Source organism: Lineus longissimus, chromosome 1 (assembly GCF_910592395.1).
Source record: "Lineus longissimus chromosome 1, tnLinLong1.2, whole genome shotgun sequence".
Classification (NCBI taxonomy): domain Eukaryota; kingdom Metazoa; phylum Nemertea; class Pilidiophora; order Heteronemertea; family Lineidae; genus Lineus; species Lineus longissimus.
In genome coordinates, this window is record NC_088308.1 from 9,545,410 (window position 1) to 9,568,533 (window position 23,124).

The 23,124-nt window shown below is 42.9% G+C and overlaps 1 protein-coding gene across 3 annotated transcripts; it reads left to right on the forward strand.

The window, feature by feature from the left end:
* Window positions 1-10,544: 10,544 nt before the first annotated feature.
* On the forward strand, window positions 10,545-13,100 carry LOC135498969 (uncharacterized). Of its 3 annotated transcripts, XM_064789568.1 has the most exons (6): window positions 10,545-10,901; window positions 11,085-11,204; window positions 11,458-11,592; window positions 11,794-11,877; window positions 12,171-12,297; window positions 13,022-13,100. In XM_064789568.1, exons 1-6 carry the CDS (start codon window positions 10,699-10,701, stop codon window positions 13,022-13,024), a joined length of 672 nt encoding a protein of 223 aa, XP_064645638.1. In that variant the 5' UTR covers window positions 10,545-10,698; the 3' UTR covers window positions 13,025-13,100. The 3 variants fall into 3 exon arrangements, with proteins under 3 accessions (XP_064645638.1, XP_064645619.1, XP_064645628.1); XM_064789549.1 differs by lacking the exon at window positions 13,022-13,100 and having other exon boundaries at window positions 12,171-12,987; XM_064789558.1 differs by lacking the exons at window positions 11,085-11,204; window positions 13,022-13,100 and having other exon boundaries at window positions 12,171-12,987.
* Window positions 13,101-23,124: the final 10,024 nt, after the last annotated feature.

The window sequence follows — 23,124 nt, forward strand, 5'->3', positions numbered from 1 at the left end:
CACGACCTGCATCGTAAAAGTGCCTAGTTGCCGACTTCACATCCTTTGACCTGAGGCCAGACCAAAATTTTTGTCTCAACATAGCCTGGGCCTGAGGACCGGTACAATATGTGTCATCGGGGCACCTAGAAAGAATCTCCCTAATTCGGCAACCCCAAGCCGCAACGTTTTCATCCGGTTCCTGCGACGACGCGTAGAATTTCGCCAACACCTGTTCAGATGTTAATACCTCCCCAAACATTTTGTCAAACTCCCCAATGACCTCATGCGGGGCGAAGAGCCCCTCCCCAAACTGCAATAAACATTCTGCAGCCATACCCTTCAATGATCTCCTGATAGCACCTACAATGGTCTGCATAGGTAGTCCAAGGTCAGCAAGTAATCCCTTTACCTCAGCCCTCCACTGGCGATATGACACCTCTGACTTTTTGTCGCCAGAGAAAGAACCTAAACGTGGAGTACTGACTACATAACGAGGCTGCCTTGAACTGTCAGTTTGATTCAACTGAAAAGAAAGTTTCTTTCTCTCAGACCCTATAGGTGGTAACTTTGATCTAATACTATCACTATCATGATCAGCTGAAAGGGAAGATGCATGAGGATGAGGGGTAGATGGTGGCATATGAGGTGGACTGACCCCAGCATACCCACCAGGGGAACGGACAGGGGGTGGGGGCGACTGAGGTGTAGCAGTAGCACCCTGCGGCGTACTATGCCGCAGCAAATCTCCCATCGTTCTACCCCGTCCATCATTAGGACGAGAAGTAAAATTGAAAATATGTCCACGACCCATTGCATTTGTCTTAACTGGGTTTGAGACGGTAGACGATGTTGCAGGAACTGAAGTTACAGGTTGGTGTGCACTTACAGGTTCAGACTTCGGTTTGGGCTGCGACTCACCCAAGGCCTTAATGAGGGCCTCCCTTTGACTGAAGTCGAGATCTTTTATCATCTCCAAACAAATATTCAAAACTTCTGTCCTATTGGACCCTATACCAGAACCAGTAGTAGCAGTCAAATCCATGTCTTCCGCTTTGAAATTATCACCAGTTGCCATTTGGAAAATCAGGCGCATAACAGCGAAGACAAGGAGTGAATGAAAATATCAGACGACTATCAACAAATATGTATAAGTATGAGGACACCCTCAACCTATCATATGCAAATATCACTAGTATGGTATAATCCAAATGCTAAGAGCAAGTATAGTTTTACCTAAACCTACTAATAGACAATGTCAACGTACGAAATAATATAATATAGAGTAAGTATTGTTTCACCAAAACCAACTGCAAGAAAATATTACAAAGTACAAGATGAAAGAATAGCAAAGAAGTATGATAAATATCTGTAATGTCTTCACCCAAGAAAATACTAACTCCAAAACCTGGAGAGCATACAACACTCTGGGTAAAGAGATGAACAAAGATGACCTGTAAAATAATCAAACACAATGAGATCTCACAGTTGAAAGATGATCGGCATCCACCAGACAGCTGTAACAGTTGTAGTGGAAGTTGCAGTTGCAGATCAATGAACCAGGCAGAAGTCCACGTCAACACGGTGTAGAAATCTTGGAGACCAAGTACCAAACCATCACCCTGCCAAAGGAAAATGTTCACAATTAATGATCAATAATATAAGTGCAAGTACTAAAGACTCACAAATAATACCAATGATGATAAATCAAATCAATCCAAAGTCACAAAGGACACCCTGTATAAATGATAAAGTTGTACTACAATATGGAACACACTTTATGCTGAAACAAAAATGAACTGTAAAGTCCACCAAGAAACATCAAAGTGATTCCACACACTGTAAGATTCACCAAGTACCATCAAAGAAATACATAGGATCACCTGACCAAAACAAAGTAAACTCAAACCGAGTCACCCTGTACCTGACAACTAAATCAAAACCACAAGAAAATCCAAAATGACCCAAGAAATTCAAAGTAGTACCACCAAAGTTATTATCATAATTCAAGCGAACATTATCGAAACCTATTCGATTAATGACGGCAAGTTACGCAACGGCCAGGTCGACAAAGTCAACAAAATTCAAACCGTCTGAATGTCAACAAAAATTACCCTGTCTGCGTATGACCTAAACACATCATTGGAAACCAAAAGAATCTTCATGCAAAATAATACACTACTAAGTACATGCGATGCACAAAGACACCATAGGAAAATAATTGTCAAATAAATTATTTCCAAAATAACTCAAAATCACATGCACTAAGTTTCAAGCATGCAGCATAATGTCACCAGAAAGGAAGGCACCCACAGCAAAACCAAGTAAAGACACAAAGTCCCCAAGTGTCACTAGACACCAAAAACACAGGTACACTTTCCCTTTAAATTTTCAAAAACCCAACTACACTGCATGGCTGAAAATGTGTCAAAAATTCACAAACAGAATTTTACATAAATTGGTTACAATGACATGCAAACTGAATACAACAACACACAAGCATTCTGTTACAAACAGAAAGAAATGACAAATCAAAGATAATATAAACTTAAAAGTTCAAATGAAATGAGAATACATGAAGAATGAAAATGAAATGATGAATGAGTTAGCAAAGAGAACCAAAACTGTCCATGTTACGAACACAGAAAAAGTCAGTTCATAATGTCAGTGTCAATGGTCAAAGTCGGATGTCCACAGCGGAAGTCTTGCACGAGTCAGTCATGTACACGGTGTACAGCGCAATACGCGGAATACACAGTCAAGCAATACACGGAGTCAAAAGTCACAGCGCGATGCGCGAGACAACGCGAAATTTATGCGGGAACGCGGCGAACACTAAAGATGGACCGGTCAAAAGAAAGAACAGTGTCGCAAGTGCACAATGTATCGACGTCAAAACGACAATGGCGGTCTGCCAAAGTCAAAACATCACGAAGATGTGAAAAAAACCAGACGATCACTGGGCGAATCACTCCCACTACGAAAAACACAACTGCTGGCAGCAGACGATAGAAATTACTTCACGTCGACGACTCCATGACAGCACACACGACTTCCTCCTGAAGGTTTCGGAAACACCCGTCAGCCATCTTGAATTTTTAAATCACAAAAGAATGTCCAAGGAATACCTATACCCAAATAAAGTTCAAACGGCTGAGCCCCCAAATGTAATACTGTATTATATCAGTCTTCATGTCCACAGATTCACTGTTCCAATCCTTGTGACATTGTTGATGAAAAAGGAAGAAATCAAATATATAGAAATGTTTATATTAAACTCATCTGACCAGGTCTACAACATGCATGTACACAGTTCGGGATCCCAAGGCTAACTGAATTTGGAGGGAAACTCAGTAGACCAGGAAAACTATACAAACAATAATAGCTGATAAAGCACATACAATGAAATGACATAAGGCTCAGGGACCGTGAAGGCCCAAAATAACCTGAGCTAAACCATTGGTCATGGCAGACTTAAAGGGGGAATAAACTCTTCAAACTGTTCAAATTGAACCTGTTACATTGGCATTGAAGAAATAGTTCATATTTTGGACGATTTTATGTTTGTAACAAGATCAGAAAAGATCGGCCTAGCCAGCCTTGATGCATTCAAACGCCTGTGCAAGATACTAGGTGTCCCTTTAGCGGACGATAAGACTTTTGACCCGGCCACCATAATGGCTTTTTTCGGCATTGAACTCGACACGGTTTTAATGGAGGCTCGGTTACCACAAGAAAAGCTCGAAAAAGCTCGGTTTTTGTTGGCTTGCTTACTATCTAATGAAAACTGCTGCCCTTGAGGAATTACAGGAAATCATTGGCTTTTTGAACTTTACATGCCGCGTGGTTGTTCCCGGCCGTACATTTCTGCGGCGGTTGATTGATCTTACTGTCGGGTTGCTACACCCTAAGCACCATCGTAATCTAACAAGACAAGTTATGGAAGACTTAAGGGTTTGGCAGACTTTTTTGCAACATTACAATGGTAGATCCTTCTTTTTTAGTGATATCCTTCTTTCCTCTAAGTCACTCAATTTAACTACTGACTCTAGTAAGATCGGTTTCGGTCTGGTGTTTGGTTCGCTTTGGGCCTACGGGCCCTGGGATAAATGCTATAAAGATACGAATATAGCAACATTGGAGTTTTATCCAATAGTTTTGTCAGTGCTTTTGTGGCATGCTCACTTTGCTAACACCACGGTAGTTTTCCACACAGATAACATGGCACTGGTATCAGTAATTAATAACCAAACATGTAAAGACCCTCAGCTTCTACATCTGTTAAGAAAACTTGTGCTTGTATGTCTCCAAGCTAACATTATTTTTCGGGCTGAACATATTCCTTGCGTCTTAAATGTACAGAGTGGCCATCTTTCTCGTCTTCAGATGGAAGAATTTCGGAATGCTTCCGGAAATTGCAACATGGACATTGCTCAAACGCCGATTACGCCAGACCTTCACCATTCACGCTTTTTTCTAAAATGAAGGAGATGGTGGCGGCAAATTCATCGAAGACCTCAACTCAGTCTTATCAGAAAGCATGGCCACTATTTGTAACATTTCTCAACAATTTTTTCAAACCAAACGAGCGCCTGGTGACTCCTTCCGCATTGATGCTATTCATAGCTTACCTTCGACATAAGGGCTTCCAATCCTCAACTATTTCTACTTATATTTCTGAGGTCAGGTATATGGCCAAATTACAGGGTTTTCAGGACCCTGGGAGTGGGAATGATTTTCTTGTAAGGTTATCATTGTCGGGCTTATCAAAGCTCTCCGGTACACTTGATTCACGACTGCCTATCACAGTCTATTCTACAAAAGTGAATATCAACGGTGGATGCGATTACCGTCGCCCAGTATGATCGTATAATGTTCAAGACCATGCTCTCCCTTGCGTTTTTTGCATTTCTACGCGTAGGCGAATTCACTGTAGGATCAAATTCGGATCCTCCCATTCTCACATTACAAAGTACCCAGCTTGATAACGCACATCTGGAGCATGGTCTTTCTGTTCTCTTTGCTCGTTATAAACATAGTAAAGGCTCACGCCCCTTTCTTTTAAAGGTACCCAGACAGGTTAATCGTTCCTTGTGCCCGGTGGGCTTAATGGCTCAATACTTGTCTATCCGCGCACCAACATCCTGTACTGCGCTATTTGTAAAATCAGACGGCAAGCCTGTTCGGAAAGAAACGTTTCGGTCATTTCTCAAACTTTGCTACAAGCAAATTCACTGGACCTAAACCTTTATAAATCACATAGCCTGCGCATCGGCAGCGCTAGCCTGGCAGCCTCCATGGGCTACTCAGATGAACATATTAGAATTCTCAGCAGATGGAAGTCGGACGCCTTCAGAAAATACATCCGAAATGCGTCTTTTTCTTTGCCAGTTTGAATTTTATGTAAAATGCCGTCAAGCATTGGAAGTGTCTCCATGTACTAGTATGTTAGTATTTTTGCTCCGGTTGACAGGTTGTTACCGTGAGTATGGTGTATGATGATAGATTGGGGATGGGTTCTGGTCGACAGGTTGTTACCGTTCTCTTCCCTTTTCTATCACCTTCGGTTATGTACATACTAGTTTGTCTGTAGTACGGACATTTGGTTTGAACATTTTGGTTTGCGTCAACAGGTTGTTATGCATCCGAGGAGATCCGGGTTTGGCTAGATTTGGTCTTAAATTTTCTTTCCCTTTGCTTGGTGGGGCCGCTTTTCGCCATGATGCAACTGCGTCATGACGCTAAGCTGTTGGAGTTTTTGACCCCATCTTGCTGGGTTTTACTCGACTCAGTGTCGATTCTTTAAATAATAAACTCTCATTCGGAACAAATCAACTCAACCCTCGTCTCAGTGTTCATTTTATATTATAAGTCGTAACCTGGGACAAAACAAGTGACCTTGTTCCACGTTTCGAACTTCATAGGTAGCTTATTATATTGGATATATCACTACAAGTACCCATGGACTTGGTCGGCTGGCCGTACGACATCGGTTATCAATAACTCACTACAAAGGACTTCCACTCGGGGTTGTGACAATGTCCTAATTGTGACAATGTCCCGGTTGTGATAATGTCCTAGTCAGCATTGGGACGGTAGTAGAAATGGAGATTCCTGGACGATCACTGTTGTTCGCCAGAAATCACCTAAAACTCGAATTATAAGGTTATTCTATTTTCCTCGTACAAGCGTGACTAGTTTCGATGTTCTGCGAAACAGAAGAGATCCTTGTGGGATATTAGGTAACTTAACCAACCTGGATCTCAGCCATATTTAGTCTCCCTCAATCAATACTTTGAGCATTGTCGTATGAATTTCAACTATCAAGCAACCCATTTAGTAGTAATCTAAGTATATTGGTCATGTAACCAAATTGACCAATCCCACCGGTCAGATGACCAATCAAGTACGACAAATTGACCTCGCTGGTTTCAAGATCCGCTGACTAAAAAAATATTCAATTGACCATACCAAATGGTTGATTAGACACATCTGGCAGTGGTCCTTGGCTAAATGAGTTGGTCATCTTGACCAACTTTGTTGCGGTATCTTGCTGCATGAAAAAGGACCTTCATTACCTGACTAATCTTTTTAGAAATTTCGATCAGATGGATCTACGTTCATGTGATAGAAATGCTACCCAATTCTAGTTTCACCATTGTTATACAAAGTTGGTAACGGGGACCAATATAGGTCTTCTCTAGTAGCGGATAGTTAACCAAATTCCTGCCACAGCTACATTATAATTATGATTTGAGAAAAGTGTTTTTTTCTCGAAAAATTTCATTATTAAGAGAATAATTCAAAAACTTGCAGCACATCAATTAAGATTATTGCTGACAGGTGGGATTGTTAAGAGAGCCGTGAAATTTATATTGAAACCCAATGATCATTCCTACATCATTTTGAGTTGGTAGGAGATGGCAATCTCTAGGCTCACACCACCATCAGTGTGTCCCTCGGGTCTATGAATTAAAAATCGTTTTCGCCCACGCTAGTTGATTATTTGTTACCGTTGTTCCATCACTCCCAGCGCCCCCCCCCCAAAAAAAAAATAGGCATATTCAACTCTATTTAGAATAAAACTGATCTTTCTTTATCGTGCCAAAGATGTTGAATTGCAGTAGCAAAATACTAGATGAAATCACTTTCATCTGGAACTACAGGCTACAAATAAAGAGAAAACTTATGCTGCCCAGCTCAGTATCCAGAGCATAACACAAAACTTGAGATTTCAGCTCTGGTCGCCATATCATCCCATTTTTCATGCATGTTGGTTTAACGCTTCATAGATAAATAGATTTAAACAGAATTTGATATGAAATATACAAATATTTATCATATATTTTGTATTGATATTCTCATCTTTTTAATGTTTTTCCTCCCAGTTTTCGCACTTTCTGCAAAATGGCCATGCCAAATTTATTGTGGATATTACGAGGCCTAATATGTGTTGGTCTCATTAGAATAATTGGCAATGAAATGAAGCAGAACAATATCATCCGAGCCCGCTTGGTCTGTGTATTATAAAGGGTTTTCGCCCTTGCCAGTCATGTGTCACAAATGTTCCATCATGCTCATCGGCAGTCAACAGCAAACCATCTTCAACTTTCTTCAGAACACTAACCGATATTTCCTCATCGTGCCAAATGTTATGTAATCGTGGTATTCGAATAGATATAACAGCATGTGTTTTCTTCCTCAGGCGACAAATTGATAAGAGGCTTTTGCCATTCCACCCGGTGCCACAACTGTTACAGTAAGCTGGAAATATCATCTCTGGTAGCCATATCTTCCCTTGAACTACCAAGCTCTCTTCGTAATTGCTCCTCCTTGTAAACAGAAGCATACAATTACAAATCACATTCCTAACAATAATATCACCAGTACTGGTAATGTGAACAGCGAAATAACACTTTATCTGTTTTTTCTGACCAGCATTGAGCACCTTCAACTCTGTTCCGTTTTTCATCAAATGGTCAAATGTATTTACTCTGTCATGTCTGTGTTTTATTATAACGATGTTGTAACGTCCGAATACCAAAAGCCTCCTCCTATTTCGCCGAATGTGGTACAATACAAATGCTTCTTTTGCATTGCCCAGTACTGTTATCCCATATAAAGAGAGCAACTCGTCGTCTGATTGAGGTAATTCTAAAGTATATGAGCCAGCGTCATGCCCACTTTTAGCATTTATGATGCGGCACTTTTTTGCTCCTTGAAACACCGCTAGGTTTCCCTGAATGAATTCAACCTTCTCTGTATCGTGCATATGCAGAGATCCTGTGGTGAACAGCAGGTTCTTCTCATAATGATAACGCCTCTTGCGGAATATATAAACCACACTTCTGTTATGTCTCATCTCTAATACGTGAAAATTTGAAAATTCATCAAAACAGGCCAAGAAGCCGTCGAATGAACCTTTACCGGGCGACCACATCCAGAAACGCGATGGAAGGGAAAATGTTTTGTATTGCTGATTTATCTGTCGCTTTCCCTTGAAACAATTTCCAAGAAGTGAATGATCGAGTATATTGGAAGCGTCCAACTACGATTGAACATGCTGATGTAGTCAGTGTAGTTAGTTACCCGAGCAATTTATTCAAACCGATTTCAACACATTTTCATCAATAGATACATGGTATAAGTCTTTCTAAAGATCTCTAACATGAATTCTAGGGGTGTCCCCAACAAATAGTATATGTAGGAGTTTGATTCTCAAAATTGATTTTTTTTAAACTACAAAAATACTTTCACCGAAATCCTCTCCCTTTGAATCATGGTATTCTTTGGAAGAATTGCCCCAACGACGCTCTTTTTCTGCAGTTTTGCTGCCATATAAAGCGTTTCTCTATAATATATCCCCGAATGTGATCATGGCCTAGCAGCTGTATACACCAAACAAGCATGATAGCTCTCTTCTGATTGGTCAGTACCAAACTGCTGCTTGAGGAAAGTGGCGAATGGGGGCAACGCTATGTCACTCTGTGCTTATGCTGCCTCACATGAAGTATCAGTTAGCTCTGGCTTTGGGACCTCTCACTGTATTAGCTAAAAATATACTTACTTTTTTTCTCATGATTTTATCGATTAACCTTTTTGTGAATTCAGACTGACAAGACCGACCCAGAAAGATGCAAATGTAACTTTTGCCTTGTTTCTTAAAACTGAACCCGGCTACTAAATCGTGATGTGAGCATCTTATAGAGCAGTGTAGTCGTGACCTCGAGTCTAACAAGACACTGTTTTGTTGATATATAAACCCGATCTCAGCTTCATTTGAAAGTGGCGCAAATATCACAGCGAAGTTCGTACTTCTTATTGAGCTGATGAGGCACATAGATGCCGTGATGAAAAATGAATCAAGACTTCGTAATACTGGAAGTTCAGTTGACAATGAATCGATCATCATTTTGTTGATGTTTTTTCCACTTCAGTAGTTGAGGCTGACACAAGGACCCGCGAACCCTTAATGAGCATTTATAGCGAAGCTTCTAAAATCATTGCCCCTCATCCTGATATACATAATTAGTCTCCGTCAACCTACGTATGTAGGGTTGAAAGGAGACTCTTGAAATCTTTTATGATTCATTGTTGTTATAAGTTATTCTTGCTACAAACAAATTTTCGCGTCAACAATAGTGGTCAATACAGGCAGGGCCTTGGAGCGAGGCGACGGCGTTGATAAGACGATCAAGTTCCGGTCATGCGCAAGTCGCATGTGCAGAATAGTGTTTAAGGCACATGTGAAATCGTTGAATTATTCATCGCAAAAGTAAGTGAATTTTTTGTTCTGAGCCGTCCCGTGGTATGGTTATTCTTCAAGCAGGGCCATTATTTACAGTTAGGTGATTGTGGTGAGCGAAGTATGTTGATGGATGGCAACTATTTCATGTGATACAAAACGAGTTGAAAACGGAGATCGGCCGATGATGGCCGGCATGACCAGATGACAGGTTAGGTTGCATGCAGCAGCCGCATGCAAAGATGCAGGGTCATCCTAAAATGCGTCCACCAGCGTCCACCAGGTTTAAAATCAAGTTTAGAGTTATCAAAATAAAATCTAATGGCAATAAATGAAATAAGCAGAACATTTTCCGTGTTTCATGAAGATTTCGTGACATTTGTTTGTAAAATGAGCAAGTTATTGCCTAAAATGTACCAGCGTCCACCACCCTGTCGGCGGCCATCTTGGATTCAACTTGGAGGCAATGACAGGGCTTCATAACACTAATGGAGGCTTGTGATTTTAGATAGTAACTCCCTTATCTTACACCCCAATGTCATGAAGTTTTCAAGAAATGCGTTTATGGTGTATTTATTTCGTTTATGATTACTAAATTTCATTTTGATGACTTTATATCTGACTTTAAACCTGGTGGACGCAGTTTAGGATGACCGAAGATGCAGTCAGAATTTGCCAAGCACTTTTTTGACCAGTTGCCATGAGAGGTCACGATATCTAATGGGGATTGAGAGTGTAAACTTTAATATATATGATATTACAATACTCCATCAACGGTACCGCCTCCCCTCCTCAGTTTGTACATTCCGCGCACGCGGAACAGTGGCTATGTACTGCACATGCGCTTTTCATAATGGCGTCGTGTAAACATCATGTAACACGAGGCGACATAATCCCGGGCCCCAATCGGACTGTCGCCTACTAAAAAATACCGCTAGGTAATAGCATGTAACTTTCTTTTCCCCATCTTCAGTATGCCTGGTCAAAACAAAAGACAAAGCACCAGATCGTCCTTGTTTACTGAGTCCGAGGATGTAGCTTACGAAAAGGTTTTGAAGAAGGCTAAGGAAGTGAATGTGAAAGAGAAACAGGACCACAGACAGAGCCAGGCGAGGCAAGTGATTGCAAAGGAACAGACGCCCTCAACTAGGACATCATTTGAATCAACAGAGACATAGTAAGTTCCACATTGATGCTCTCATACGCCACACACACACCACGTATAACATCAATATTTCTGAATGTTACCCCCCCCCCCCCCCCCCCCGCATTTACCTCTACCTGTGCCACATACATTAATTCTGTTGTCAACACGTACTGCTCATGATAACTCTGCTAAACCCACCCTTTTTACTTCCAGCAAGCAAAGCCCTGTCAGAACAAGTCACTTCACTTCTATTCAGACCACACTTACCAGAACCACACCACCAGCTGCGCGTTCCTATACTGCATCTTCACCACAGCGCCATCATTATCAAAGGTATTAGTTGTGATTCACTATTGTATGAAGTGCCATTTCTTGATGATGATGATGATGATGATCCAGCCTAATTACGCTAATGCAACCAATGCCGCACTCCCCTCGTATTTGTTGGGTTTTCCCCCAAACTACTGCTTTGTTACAATTAACACTCCACTGAAATTGACGCCCTGCCTTCATGGCCAACCAATCCTCTAAATCATTGATAATAACAGTGATACAAAACTTATTTTCACCCTTGTTTTCACTTCAGTCCATACAGTCCTCTCGCATGTTCACCATCACCAGGACGTAGCAGTGTTGCATATCCATACAGTCCTCTCAAATGTTCACCATCATCTGGACGTAGCAGTGTCGCGTCTTCAACGCAAAGCAGCATTTCTCATGCGTAAGTTCTGCCTCACAACAATTAGTACTATTATTACAACACTATCATCACCTTTTCAATCATGCTACAACTAAAACAAGCTTGCACAATTTTAAAATGAATGTGACTGGATGTTTTTCCTAGAGTTTAGTTACAAAACATTTTCTTCACGACAACAATTAATTTCTTTCTCATTTGTTAATACTTTCCCTCAACTTTCAGCATATCTACCCCTACTAAGACAACACCACCACCGCTAGGGCGAGGCAAAGTTGCTCTCTCACCACAAGGCAGTGATTCAAACGCGTAAGTTTTCTATACAATCCCCATTTAGTGAAGAATGGCATCTACCTTGTACATGTGCATGCACTGTTGACAAAGGTGATGTTTTATATTGACAGTAATCCTACGGCAACAGCACAACTCTGCATTACACTTGTCCTTCACATCAAAAGATACTGCAATTAACTTCACAATCAACCTTTGATATTTGTACCCCAACACTGCAGAGACAGCACATCTCCTATTAGGACACCTAGGCTATGTACCAAAGAACAATGCATATACATCGTCTCTTACAGTGCTTCATTTTATTTCAGTACATCAGATGATGCTTGGCAAGACGCCATCTTCTCCGGACTCTACCATCTCACACAACACAACGTGGAGGTCGGTTCAGCGGGCGTGAGGCGTGGTGTTCGTCTCGCAAAAACAAACCTCGCCAAGGTAACATTTCATCACAACAAAGAGATAGATTCACTCAAACAGGCTCTTGCAGAGGTTAAAGGCCAAGTTGTCAAGTATCAACAAATGGAAAACCACACCCATGTTAAACTCATGGCTGCTAACAAAAGCATCAGTACCCTGCAAACATAAGTCGCAACTTTAAAGGAGGAAAATGAAGAACTCAATGATCAACTGCTTGCTCATTTCGATGCCCCCGCAACACTAGTTGACAACAATAGCCCTTCTTCAGATGAGACCAAAGCTGTTGACAACAAAGAGCTGCAAGACGAAATCTGACATTTTTCTGTGCAATCAACAATTTTGTCTCTACAAAATGTCTGGCTTAGACCAACATATCAATACTGTATTTCATCTCAAAATGTACTTTCATAGTACCGTAGTCATATCAAACTCAAATATACTGCTGAATTGGTAACTTCTAGTCTTATTAAACTTTTAACAGGAAGAGCTGACTGCCAATGCATTCTAGTCACAGCAAACTTCAACACTCACCGCTGCACAAAGCTTAAACACTGAAAACAGCTGAATATCATTATATTCTGGTTGACACGTTGCAATAATTGACAATATCCATTTTAAAATCACAAGCACCGTTTCCACTGCCATTGTATCAAAAGCCTGCCCAACATATTCAGCACAATTATTTTTTCTAATAAAGAAATATATTATATAGTACTCATACGTCTTGTTTCTCTTCTTGCAGTAACAATGGCTCAAGGGAAAAGAGGCTCAGGCAAAAGCCCTCGTAAAAAAAAGGAACAATGTCGTCTACGTATGCGTTTAGTACGTATGAAGGAGCCAGGCAAACCAATCAACCACAGAACGCTACTGCTGCTTTCCCTGCGCCCCTTTTAACAAACTACTTCACTGACTTTAACTCCAAACAAGCGGCCCACCTGCAAAACAGTTGTACTGGGCCAACACCCAGTACATCAACAGCCAGGACGTCGCAAAAACGCAAATGTTCTAGTACGGCAACAACAGACTACTCAAAATACTATCCGAATCAAAATGCAAGCAAACGTGGACGCTACTTGCATGATTCAGACTATGCTACAAGGAAGAAAAAACAATCAAAAAGGAACACTAGTACTACCAAACCTCAAGTAGACACTTCAATTGTGACTGCCCTTAATATACTAGTATTAAGGACGAAAATGACGGAAGGACCAGTGTTCACATGTGTCTCATGCAATAGGTTACTGTTCAAAAAACAAACTCGCCATTTTAACCCCGAAAACTATCTTTCCCCACCCACACAAACTAGTCATGCCAACCCACAACCATCAATATGCCACTGCTGTCACAATCACCTCAAAAACAAGAATACCCCACCACAAGCTCTAACAAATAATTTGGCACTAACACCAATACCAACTCCACTAAAAACACTGAATTCACTGGAAAAGCATCTCATTTCAAAAATAATACCATTCATGAAAATTCACAGCCTGCCTTCCGGTTCCCAAAAAGGTATACACGGCCCTGTGGTCTGTGTACCCTCAGATGTTGACACTACCGCACAAATATTGCCCCGCCTACCGACAAATGAACACCTCGTCAAACTGAAACTAAAACGTAAACTTCAGTACAAGGGCCACCATTTGTACCAGTATGCCTCCCCTGACAAAATGCATACAGCCTTGCAATACCTAAAACAACACAATCACCTTTACAGTGATGTGACGTTGGCCCCCATTCCAGAGGAACCACTTGGCCACGAAGAACACCTCAATCCAACAGCATCAACTTCAGCAACACCTATCGAGAGACCAACAGGTTCTGCCCCACAGCCAATGCCGTCTCATCCTAGCGACAACTCGCACAACGATAATGCTGAAATCAATCCCAACCCAACAGAACAAGTGCCAGATGACAACACAAACATGCTATTCCAGACTTCCCTACAGCCAGCAAATATTGGACAACACTACCTTGACACTACAGATACAAATGTATACTGCCTCGCACCAGGGGAAAAGCATAGTCCTATTGGGCTTTTCACACATCCCCACTGTGAAGAACAAGCATTTCCAGTTCAATTCCCTGATGGAAAATTTGGCTTTACGCATAACCGTGACACCAAGCTACCACTCTCAAGGTATTTCAACTCCAGATTGTTCAATGCAGACACACGCTTTGCCCAAGACCAAAACTTCATCTTTTACGCACAATACATGACTGAAATACACGCAATACAGTCGAACATCTCCATTGCAGTGAGGAAGGGAACCTCAACTACAACCGACGGCCACATTATTACTGCAGATGATTTGATTGATCGCAACTCCCTAAAAGACCTTATCAAGCAAAAGGAAGGTTACCGTTTCCTGCAGCCAGTCCGAGGCACACCTCCATACTGGGAGAGAACCCTGAAAGAACTACTTGCTATGATCCAACAGTTGGGCATCCCAACATGGTTTTGCAGCTTTTCTGCTGCTGACAGACGATGGCCAGAAATTGTCAACACCATTCTCCGCCAACAAGGCAAAACAGTCCCAGAAAACATTTCTTGGAAACAACACCAAGAAATAATTGCCAGTAATCCAGTAACAGCAGCGCGCATGTTTGAATATAGAGCCGAAACCTTCATCAAAGACGTGATACTCAGTTCAGCAGAACCCATTGGCAAAATCACAAATCACTTTTACAGGACAGAATTCCAGCAGCACGGCTGGCCTCACCTACACTGCATCTTCTGGTGTGAAGGCGCTCCACTCTTGGACAAAAACACTGACCAGGACATCCGCACCTTTATCGACATGTACACTACATGTCATATGCCAAATCAACAACTTGATGAGGAACTTTTTAACATAGTCAGCAAGGTCCAAATGCACAGCCCTGGCCATTCAGAAACCTGTCGCAAAGGAAACAAAGTGTGCCGATTTAACTTCCCTCGCCCACTATCAAGTATCACTTTCATTGCCCGACCCAAGTCAAGTGACGAAATCACAGAACACGACAAGCAAGTTGCAAGAGAAAACATCACCAAGGTTCGCGCAGTCATACAGTCAGGAAGCTGGGGAACTTCAGTCTTTGAAGATGCAGGCGTTTCAGAAGACACTTTCCAGGACAGCATAGCTACGTTATCAAAAAGGAACACCGTCGTGCTGAAAAGGCAACCACAAGATTGCTGGGTAAACCCCTACAACGAAGATTTACTGCGAGCCTGGAATGCAAACATGGACATACAATTCATATTGGATGCATACAGCTGCGTGATGTACATAGTCTCATACATCAGCAAAGCTGAACGCGAACTAGGCAACCTTCTAAAACAGGCTGAAAAAGAGTGCAAAGAAAATAACTTGGATGTAGCAAAAGAAATGAAACAACTAGGAAATGTTTACGTCACACACCGTGAAATAAGCGTCCTAGAGGCAGTTTACCGCGCTACCAGCATGCCCCTGAAGTCCTGCACAACTGATGTCGTCTTCATCCCCACAGACAAGGACAACACGCGCATAACACTACCACTCCAAGTTATCCAAAACAACAGAAATGACCAGAACAACCAGGTCTGGACCAAAAACATTTTGGATCGCTACATAGCACGCCCAGACAATGACATGTTCACCAACATGAACTTAGCCGACTTTGCAGCAAACTACCGTCAAACTACTATATCCAAAAAACAAAATGTAGATGATGACAACAATCACCAACAGGACAATAACAACCTGGAACAAGACAACAATATACCTACTGAACAACCAAAATACCAACTGCAAAACAACATGGGCTACATCCAGCAGCGCTCAAAGAAAGCAGTTATTCGCTTCCCCAAGTTTAGTGTCGAAAAACAGGCCAAGAAGTTCTACGAAAACCTTCTACGCTTGTACCTGCCGCATCGTTCTGATGAAGACCTCATGCCACCACCACATGCAACTTACGTAGATTACTACACCACCGGCACAACAGCTGATGAGGAAGTGCAAACCTTTGTACGACGCCAACAACAAGTGTATGAAGCACACAAGTTCGCAGTAGAGGCAGCACTTGAAGTCCTACAAGACAACCCAGATCAAGACGATGCTTGGGCAGAAATAGCCCCTGTAAGTGAACAACAACGCCATGATGATGAAAACCACCAACTCCAAGAAGACGAAGTCGAACTACCACCAGAAAACACCACACCCGATCTAAACTGCACATCAGCAAATCATCCTCTCACAGAGTCCGACACTCATGCTAGTACAACCTACACTATCGAAACAACCAACCAACCTCACCGCGATATCAAGCAAATGATCCACAACCTCAACCCAAAACAGCGCCAGTTCTTCAACTACATCAGTTGGTGGTGAGCCAACCGTGCCAATAACCCAGATTTCCCACCATTCCACTTCTTCCTCACTGGCGGAGCTGGCACTGGCAAATCTCACCTCATTAACTGTATCACGCATGAGGCCAACAGACAATTCAAAAAAGGATCACAAGACCCTTCAGACATGAAGGTACTAGTACTGGCAAGCACAGGACCAGCTGCAAAAAACATCGATGCCCAAACAACCCATTCAGGCTTGTCGATACCAAAGTCTCTGACACTCCCATACAAATCCATGAGTGAAAAGAACATGACACCGTTACGCTTGAAGCTAGAGAATGTTCAATTGGTCATCATCGATGAAGTTTCAATGATCAACCAACGCCTAATGACATACATACATGGTCGCCTCAACCAAACCAAAAACAACCAGTCACGCCATGTGAACTTTGGCAATGTTGCCATCCTAACTGTGGGTGACTTCTACCAACTACCACCAGTCATACCTCCCCCCTTGTACAGGAACATCAATAGCAACACCAACATTTGGAAAGACTTCTTCCAGTATCAGCCAGATGACATTATGCGCCAAAAAGACGACATTTCATTCGCTGAAATGCTAAATCGCCTACGAACCAAAACGAAAGATGAGCCACTTGCCCCGCAAGACCACGCCATGCTACTAGCTGCCATCAATCGACCTGTTCCAGATGACATACTCCACATCTATCCAACAAGAAAAGAAGTACATGCCTTCAACCATCAACAGCTGCTAGCAAAGTGTCCAGATATCCAAGAAATACCACCACTAGATATCTACAAAAAACAGGGCAACAAACGCGCAATAAAAAAGCCTACAGCACCAAGACCAACGCCTACAACAGACCTCACAAAGGCAACCAATGACACTCTCTTTCTGGCAAAACATGCTCCAGTGATGCTCATACAAAACCTAGATGTACCTGATGGCTTAGTCAACGGCGCTCGTGGCACCATTACTCAAATACCCCCACCCGATCCAACCACACAACTTCCGCCCTACATTTGCGTTCGCTTCACTAACCAACAAACAGGTATTGCGCACATGCAACAACAATCAAGCAAACACACCATCCCACCACACTCAGTCATCATCAAACATCACCCCATGTATGATCAACCCCCAGGGGCAAACTACATACGACACCAATTCCCATTGACACTAGCCTGGGCATGCACTGCCCACAAAGTCCAAGGTGTCACAACAGACCAAGCAGCAGTATCACTGCAAAACGTCTTTGCAGCCGGCCAAGCCTATGTTGCCCTAAGTCGCGTCACATCTCTACAAGGCCTTCACCTCCTAGATGACAAGTTCACAAAGATATACTGCAACAAAGAGGTCACAGAATCCATGAGCAACATGCCACCAGCAGACATAACCCCAGCTCATCTCATAACAACGCTCGTCAATGACAACCACTTCATCATTGGCCACCACAACATCGAAGGTCTCCACAATCACCTTCATGACCTCAAACAAACCACTGACATCCTACAGGCACACATCATCTGCCTAACAGAAACATGGCTGCATACTGCCAATGAACATGATGCAATTCTCACCATCCCCAACCACACTTTCATCAACAATCCAAGACAACAAAGCTACACCACATCCAACAACACCGGTAACCACAATAATCCATATGCACAAAAGACCTACGGCGGAGTTGGCTTCTACATTAAAGCCAACATCCAACATACTCACCACAAGTACACAGACCTCGCCCTGGAACATCTACTGCTCCACGTCACCAACAACAACCTCACTATCATCAACATCTACCGTCCACCCAAGTACAGCATCAGCTCATTTGTCCTACAACTAGCACAACTCCTTCAACGTACCATCACGGCTAACACAAACAATACCATCATAGCCGTTGGTGACTACAACATCGACTTCCTCACTCAGCCACAAAACCAAATTACAGACATATTTGCAGACTATGGCTTCCCACAAATGATCAACACACCAACCACCACAGGAGGCACACTACTAGACCATGCATTGTCAGGGCGGGGATTATACCCCGGGCCTCGTATCCCTGATATGCGGGGTGGTTTTTAGGGCGGATTCCACAGAATTCTAGAATAAAACCGAAGACGAAACTCGTGGTACTTCTATCTTATTACTTCTCATGAAACTGGGCACAAAAACCCATACAGTTGCGGTAGATGCTAAATACAATACAGACCACATCTACCAACACTCAACCACACCTGATACCAAATTCTCCAGTCCACACTTACTACAGTTACCACAACATCACCATCGCTGCTATCCCAACACAGCGTTAACACAGCAGCAACATAAACCCAATGCAAACCTTGCCAGCGAAGACAATTCTCATACCAACGTCTACAAACCAGTAACCCGACTTTTAATCTCCAACTATGTATATATGTATATATCTATTTTCCCAATAAACTTTTAACCAAAACATACTGCCTCCTCCACTTCCTCAACAAAGCACCCCACAGTTGACGGAGACTCCAGAGTCTGCCTGCAGACTCAACCGACAATTCTAGTTATGGTTGGAAACTCTCCCATATGCTTGCCGGCCATGCGGATATTTCGTTCCTTAACATTGTCGAGATGTACAAAACAGTCCTTACGATAATATTCCTAAATATCATTCATTCATTTGTTTATATCGTATTCCATTGCTCCTGACATCGTTGAACCATATCCAGCATTAGCAAGAATCAGCTGTAGTTGCAGTATCTCGAGGAATATCCATTCAGCTTCAACTGTAAACGTTGCTCGAGTGTTACGATATTTCAGGCCTTTATCTTTCCCATTTAATCATACGGACAATCGTACGTCTTCTCCCAGTGATAGACTGCTGAGTGTCTCATAATCAGCTTGTTCAGGCTAGCCGGGAATCGGGCATGGAAACAACTACAACAATGTTCAGGGCTTCTAAGATGGCTTCCTGTACTTCATGATTTGATATTAAATTGATGTTGCATAAATCCGTGGTTTTAAAGAATATATTACCCCATCCTGAAACATGGTGGCAGCGTGTCTTTAAAAAGAGACTCAAAGAACCCAAAGGAGAATAGATTTTTGCAGACATGGCAAAAAATAAGCCCACCAGAGCCTTTCAAGTTTGACAAACCGGGTCAGTGGCCAGAGTGGCAAAGAAGGTTTCAGAGATATAGACTGGCCTCAGAACTTTAACAAAAAGATGGGGAAGTACAGGTAGGAACCCTTATCTACCCTATGGGGAAAGAAGCCGGCCACATCTTTGATAGTTTTGGCCTATCAGAAGCGGACCAGAAAAAGTATGACGCGGTCCTGGAGAACTTTGATGCACACGTTGTTCCTAAAAGAAACATAATACATGACCGTGCATTATTCAACCAACGTGTTCAAAAGTCCGATGAGACAGTCCATTCATTCATACGGGCGCTGCACGAACTTGCAGAGTATTGTAATTATGGTGTGCAGAAAGATGATCTCATACGTGATCGGCTGGTAATTGGCATTAAAGATCGTGAAGCCTCCAAAGAACTCCAACTCAAGGCTGATCTGAAGTTGGAGGATGCCGTCACAACTGTTCGTCAAGCCGAAATGGTCAATGATCAGATGAGTGAAATCACGATTGGTTCCAAAACAAATGTAAACGAGGTGAAGAGTCGAGGCAACTCACGAGGGGGAAAACCGGGACCCCAAGGATTTCGTGGAGGTCGTCGTCATGTGCGTTGTCGTGGCGGTAGGCCCAGACATAATTCGGGCTCTGATCGCTATCAGAGTACTTACGATCCCCACCAAACGTGTGGTCAGTGTGGAAAGCCGCGTCATAAATATGGCGAAGGGTGCCCAGCGCGTGATTCAACCTGCAACCGGTGTCACAAAAAGGGACACTTTCAGTACTGTTGTAGATCAAAAACGGTCAAAGAAGTTGTCGTATATGATCAGGATGAAGAACCAGACGAATTCCATATCGGTAGTGTGAACACATGAACTCAGGATGAAAATCCAGTCGATGAGTGGACTGTCAAACTTAAAGTCCATAGCAAGGACATTCTTTTCCAAATTGATACAGGCGCAGATATGTCGATAATATCCAAGCAGGTCTATGAAACCCTAAAACCAATGCCACAACTCGAAAAGCCGAAAAGTTGTTCTAGACAGTCCTGGCGGTAAACTCAAAACTATTGGTACTTTTCTTGCACCCATAACTCATCGCAATGTCAGGTATAAATTCCAGGTGTACGTAGTCGAAGGAAGCTCTATTAACTGTTTGCTGAGCAGAACAGTCGCGTCAAAACTCGGATTGATTCAGCGTGTTGAGGAGATACGCGAGTGCGTGTTCGGTAGTACAGGCTTACTAAAGTGTGACCCTGTCAAAATAAAACTAAAAGAAGATGCAGAACCATACAGTTTGAACACTGCTCGATGCATACCGATGCCCATGTTATCAAAAGTGAAAAATGAAATAGCTCGCATGCAAGCCGCGGACATTATTGAACCGGTGACTGAGCCTCCTCATAAAGGACGTTAGTGTTAGACTTTGTGCTGATCTAAAGAAATTAAACTTGGCCGTTGAGCGCGAGCGCTACGTCTTGCCAACATTAGAGGATGTCATTCATAAATTGTCTGGCGTAACGATGTTCACAACTTTGGATGCTTCCAGTGGCTATTGGGCCGTTCCCCTGCACGAGGAGAGCAAACTCCTCACTACATTCATCACACCGGCAGGTCGTTTTTGCTTTAAACGTTTGCCATTTGGCGTTAGCTGTGCGTCTGAAATTTACCAGCGCATCATGAGTGACTTGCTAAAAGACACCGGAGCGATAGTTTGGCAAAACTGAAGAGGAACACGACGAGATGCTAGAAAAGGTCATGAAAAGAATTGAGGAATCCGGATTGAAACTCAACAAAGTGAAATGCAAGTTCCGTAAACGGCGACTCCGGTATGTAGGTCATAAGTTCGATAAAGATGGCGTCAGCGCAGACGAGGAGAAAATCCAGGCGATTATGGAGTTGGATGCACCCGAAAACGTATCAGAATTGAGACGGGTGTTGGGCATGATAAGATATCTTGGGCGATATCTTCCCAACCTTGCCACTGTTGTGGAACCAATGAATGAACTCTTGCAAAAGGATCGCGAATTCTCATGGGGACCGCAACAGGATGGGGCTTTCCGCCGAATAAAAGCCCTTGTTTGCGATAGTCCAGTTCTAGCGTACTATGATGTCAACAAACCTACGGTAGTCAGTAGTGACGCGAGCAGCTATGGAATCGGCGGAATGATAATGCAAAGACACAGTGAAGAGTTAAAACCAGTCGCGTTCTGCTCTAGGACACTCACAACTGCAGAACGCATTATGCGCAGATTGAAAAAGAGTGTTTGGCTGCCACTTGGACATGTGAGAAATTCCGCAGATATTTACAAGGACTAGAGCCTTTCGAGCTGCTTACAGATCATAAAGCCCTGGTCCCGCTCGTGAACTCCAGAGACTTAGACCAGGTACCCCTTAGATGTCAACGGCTGCCAATGCGTCTAATGCCGTTTAATTTACGCGCGAAACATGTCCCTGGGACTACGCTTGTTGTTGCAGACGCGTTATCTAGACAGCCCCTGAGCGGTGAACAATCCAATACTGAATCAGAAGTCAAGATGTTCGTCAATGCAGTGGTTGAGACAAGACCTATGTCAGATGCTTAAATCGAGAAGATTCTCCAAGAGACGAAAGAGGACGAGGAACTTCAGGCGGTAATCTCACTCACGGCGGAGGGATGGCCAGAGCGCCGAAATCAGGTGCCAGTTACAGCATGCGAATTCTTCGATGTTCGTCATAGACTTTCCGTCGCTGGTGGATTACTTTTGTTCGGTGACCGCATCGTGATACCTCAATCGATGAGGGGCGACATTTTGAACCGCATACACGAAGGACACATGGGTGTCAACAAGTATCGCTAAAATGTCCGTATTTTGGTCACGTCTCAATGCCGAGATCACTGAATAATAAAATAATATAATAATAGTCGGCGTTTATATAGCGCTCGAATTACTCAATAGCTGGGTATTCTCAAGCGCTTTGGGACTATCATCATCCCGGTCTCCACAGAAGTCAATCTGGGCTTTCAAGGAGCAGCTACAAAGCGCTCATTCTTGAACTCGACCAGTAGGAGAAACAAAGTGACGATTAAGCCGGGAATCTAACCCACGACCTCCGGATCATGAGTCCGACTCTCGACCACTGCGCCACCGCGTCTCTCTCTCACTGAACTCGTAGGTGGATGTGACTTTTGTCAAGAACAAAGGAAGACTCAAAAACACGAGCCGATAATTATAACCCCTCACCCAAAGTATCCGTGGGAGAAAATCGCCCCGGACTTGTGCACTGTGAAGTCCGAAAAGTATTTAGTACTCATGGACGTCTATTCTAAGTACATTGAAATAGCGCATATGCATTCTACAACTGCCAGCAGTGTTATCAAGAAAGTAAAGGCAATATTCGCTAGATGGGGCCTGCCCCG

Excerpts from the sequence above, each read along its gene's own strand:
- LOC135498969 (XM_064789549.1), top strand. The coding sequence starts at position 10,699 with ATGCCTGGTCAAAACAAAAGACAAAGCACCAGATCGTCCTTGTTTACT. Across the intron at positions 11,205-11,457 it reads CAGCGCCATCATTATCAAAG|TCCATACAGTCCTCTCGCAT; the intron begins GTATTAGTTGTG and ends TTTTCACTTCAG. Across the intron at positions 11,878-12,170 it reads CAAGGCAGTGATTCAAACGC|TACATCAGATGATGCTTGGC; the intron begins GTAAGTTTTCTA and ends ATTTTATTTCAG.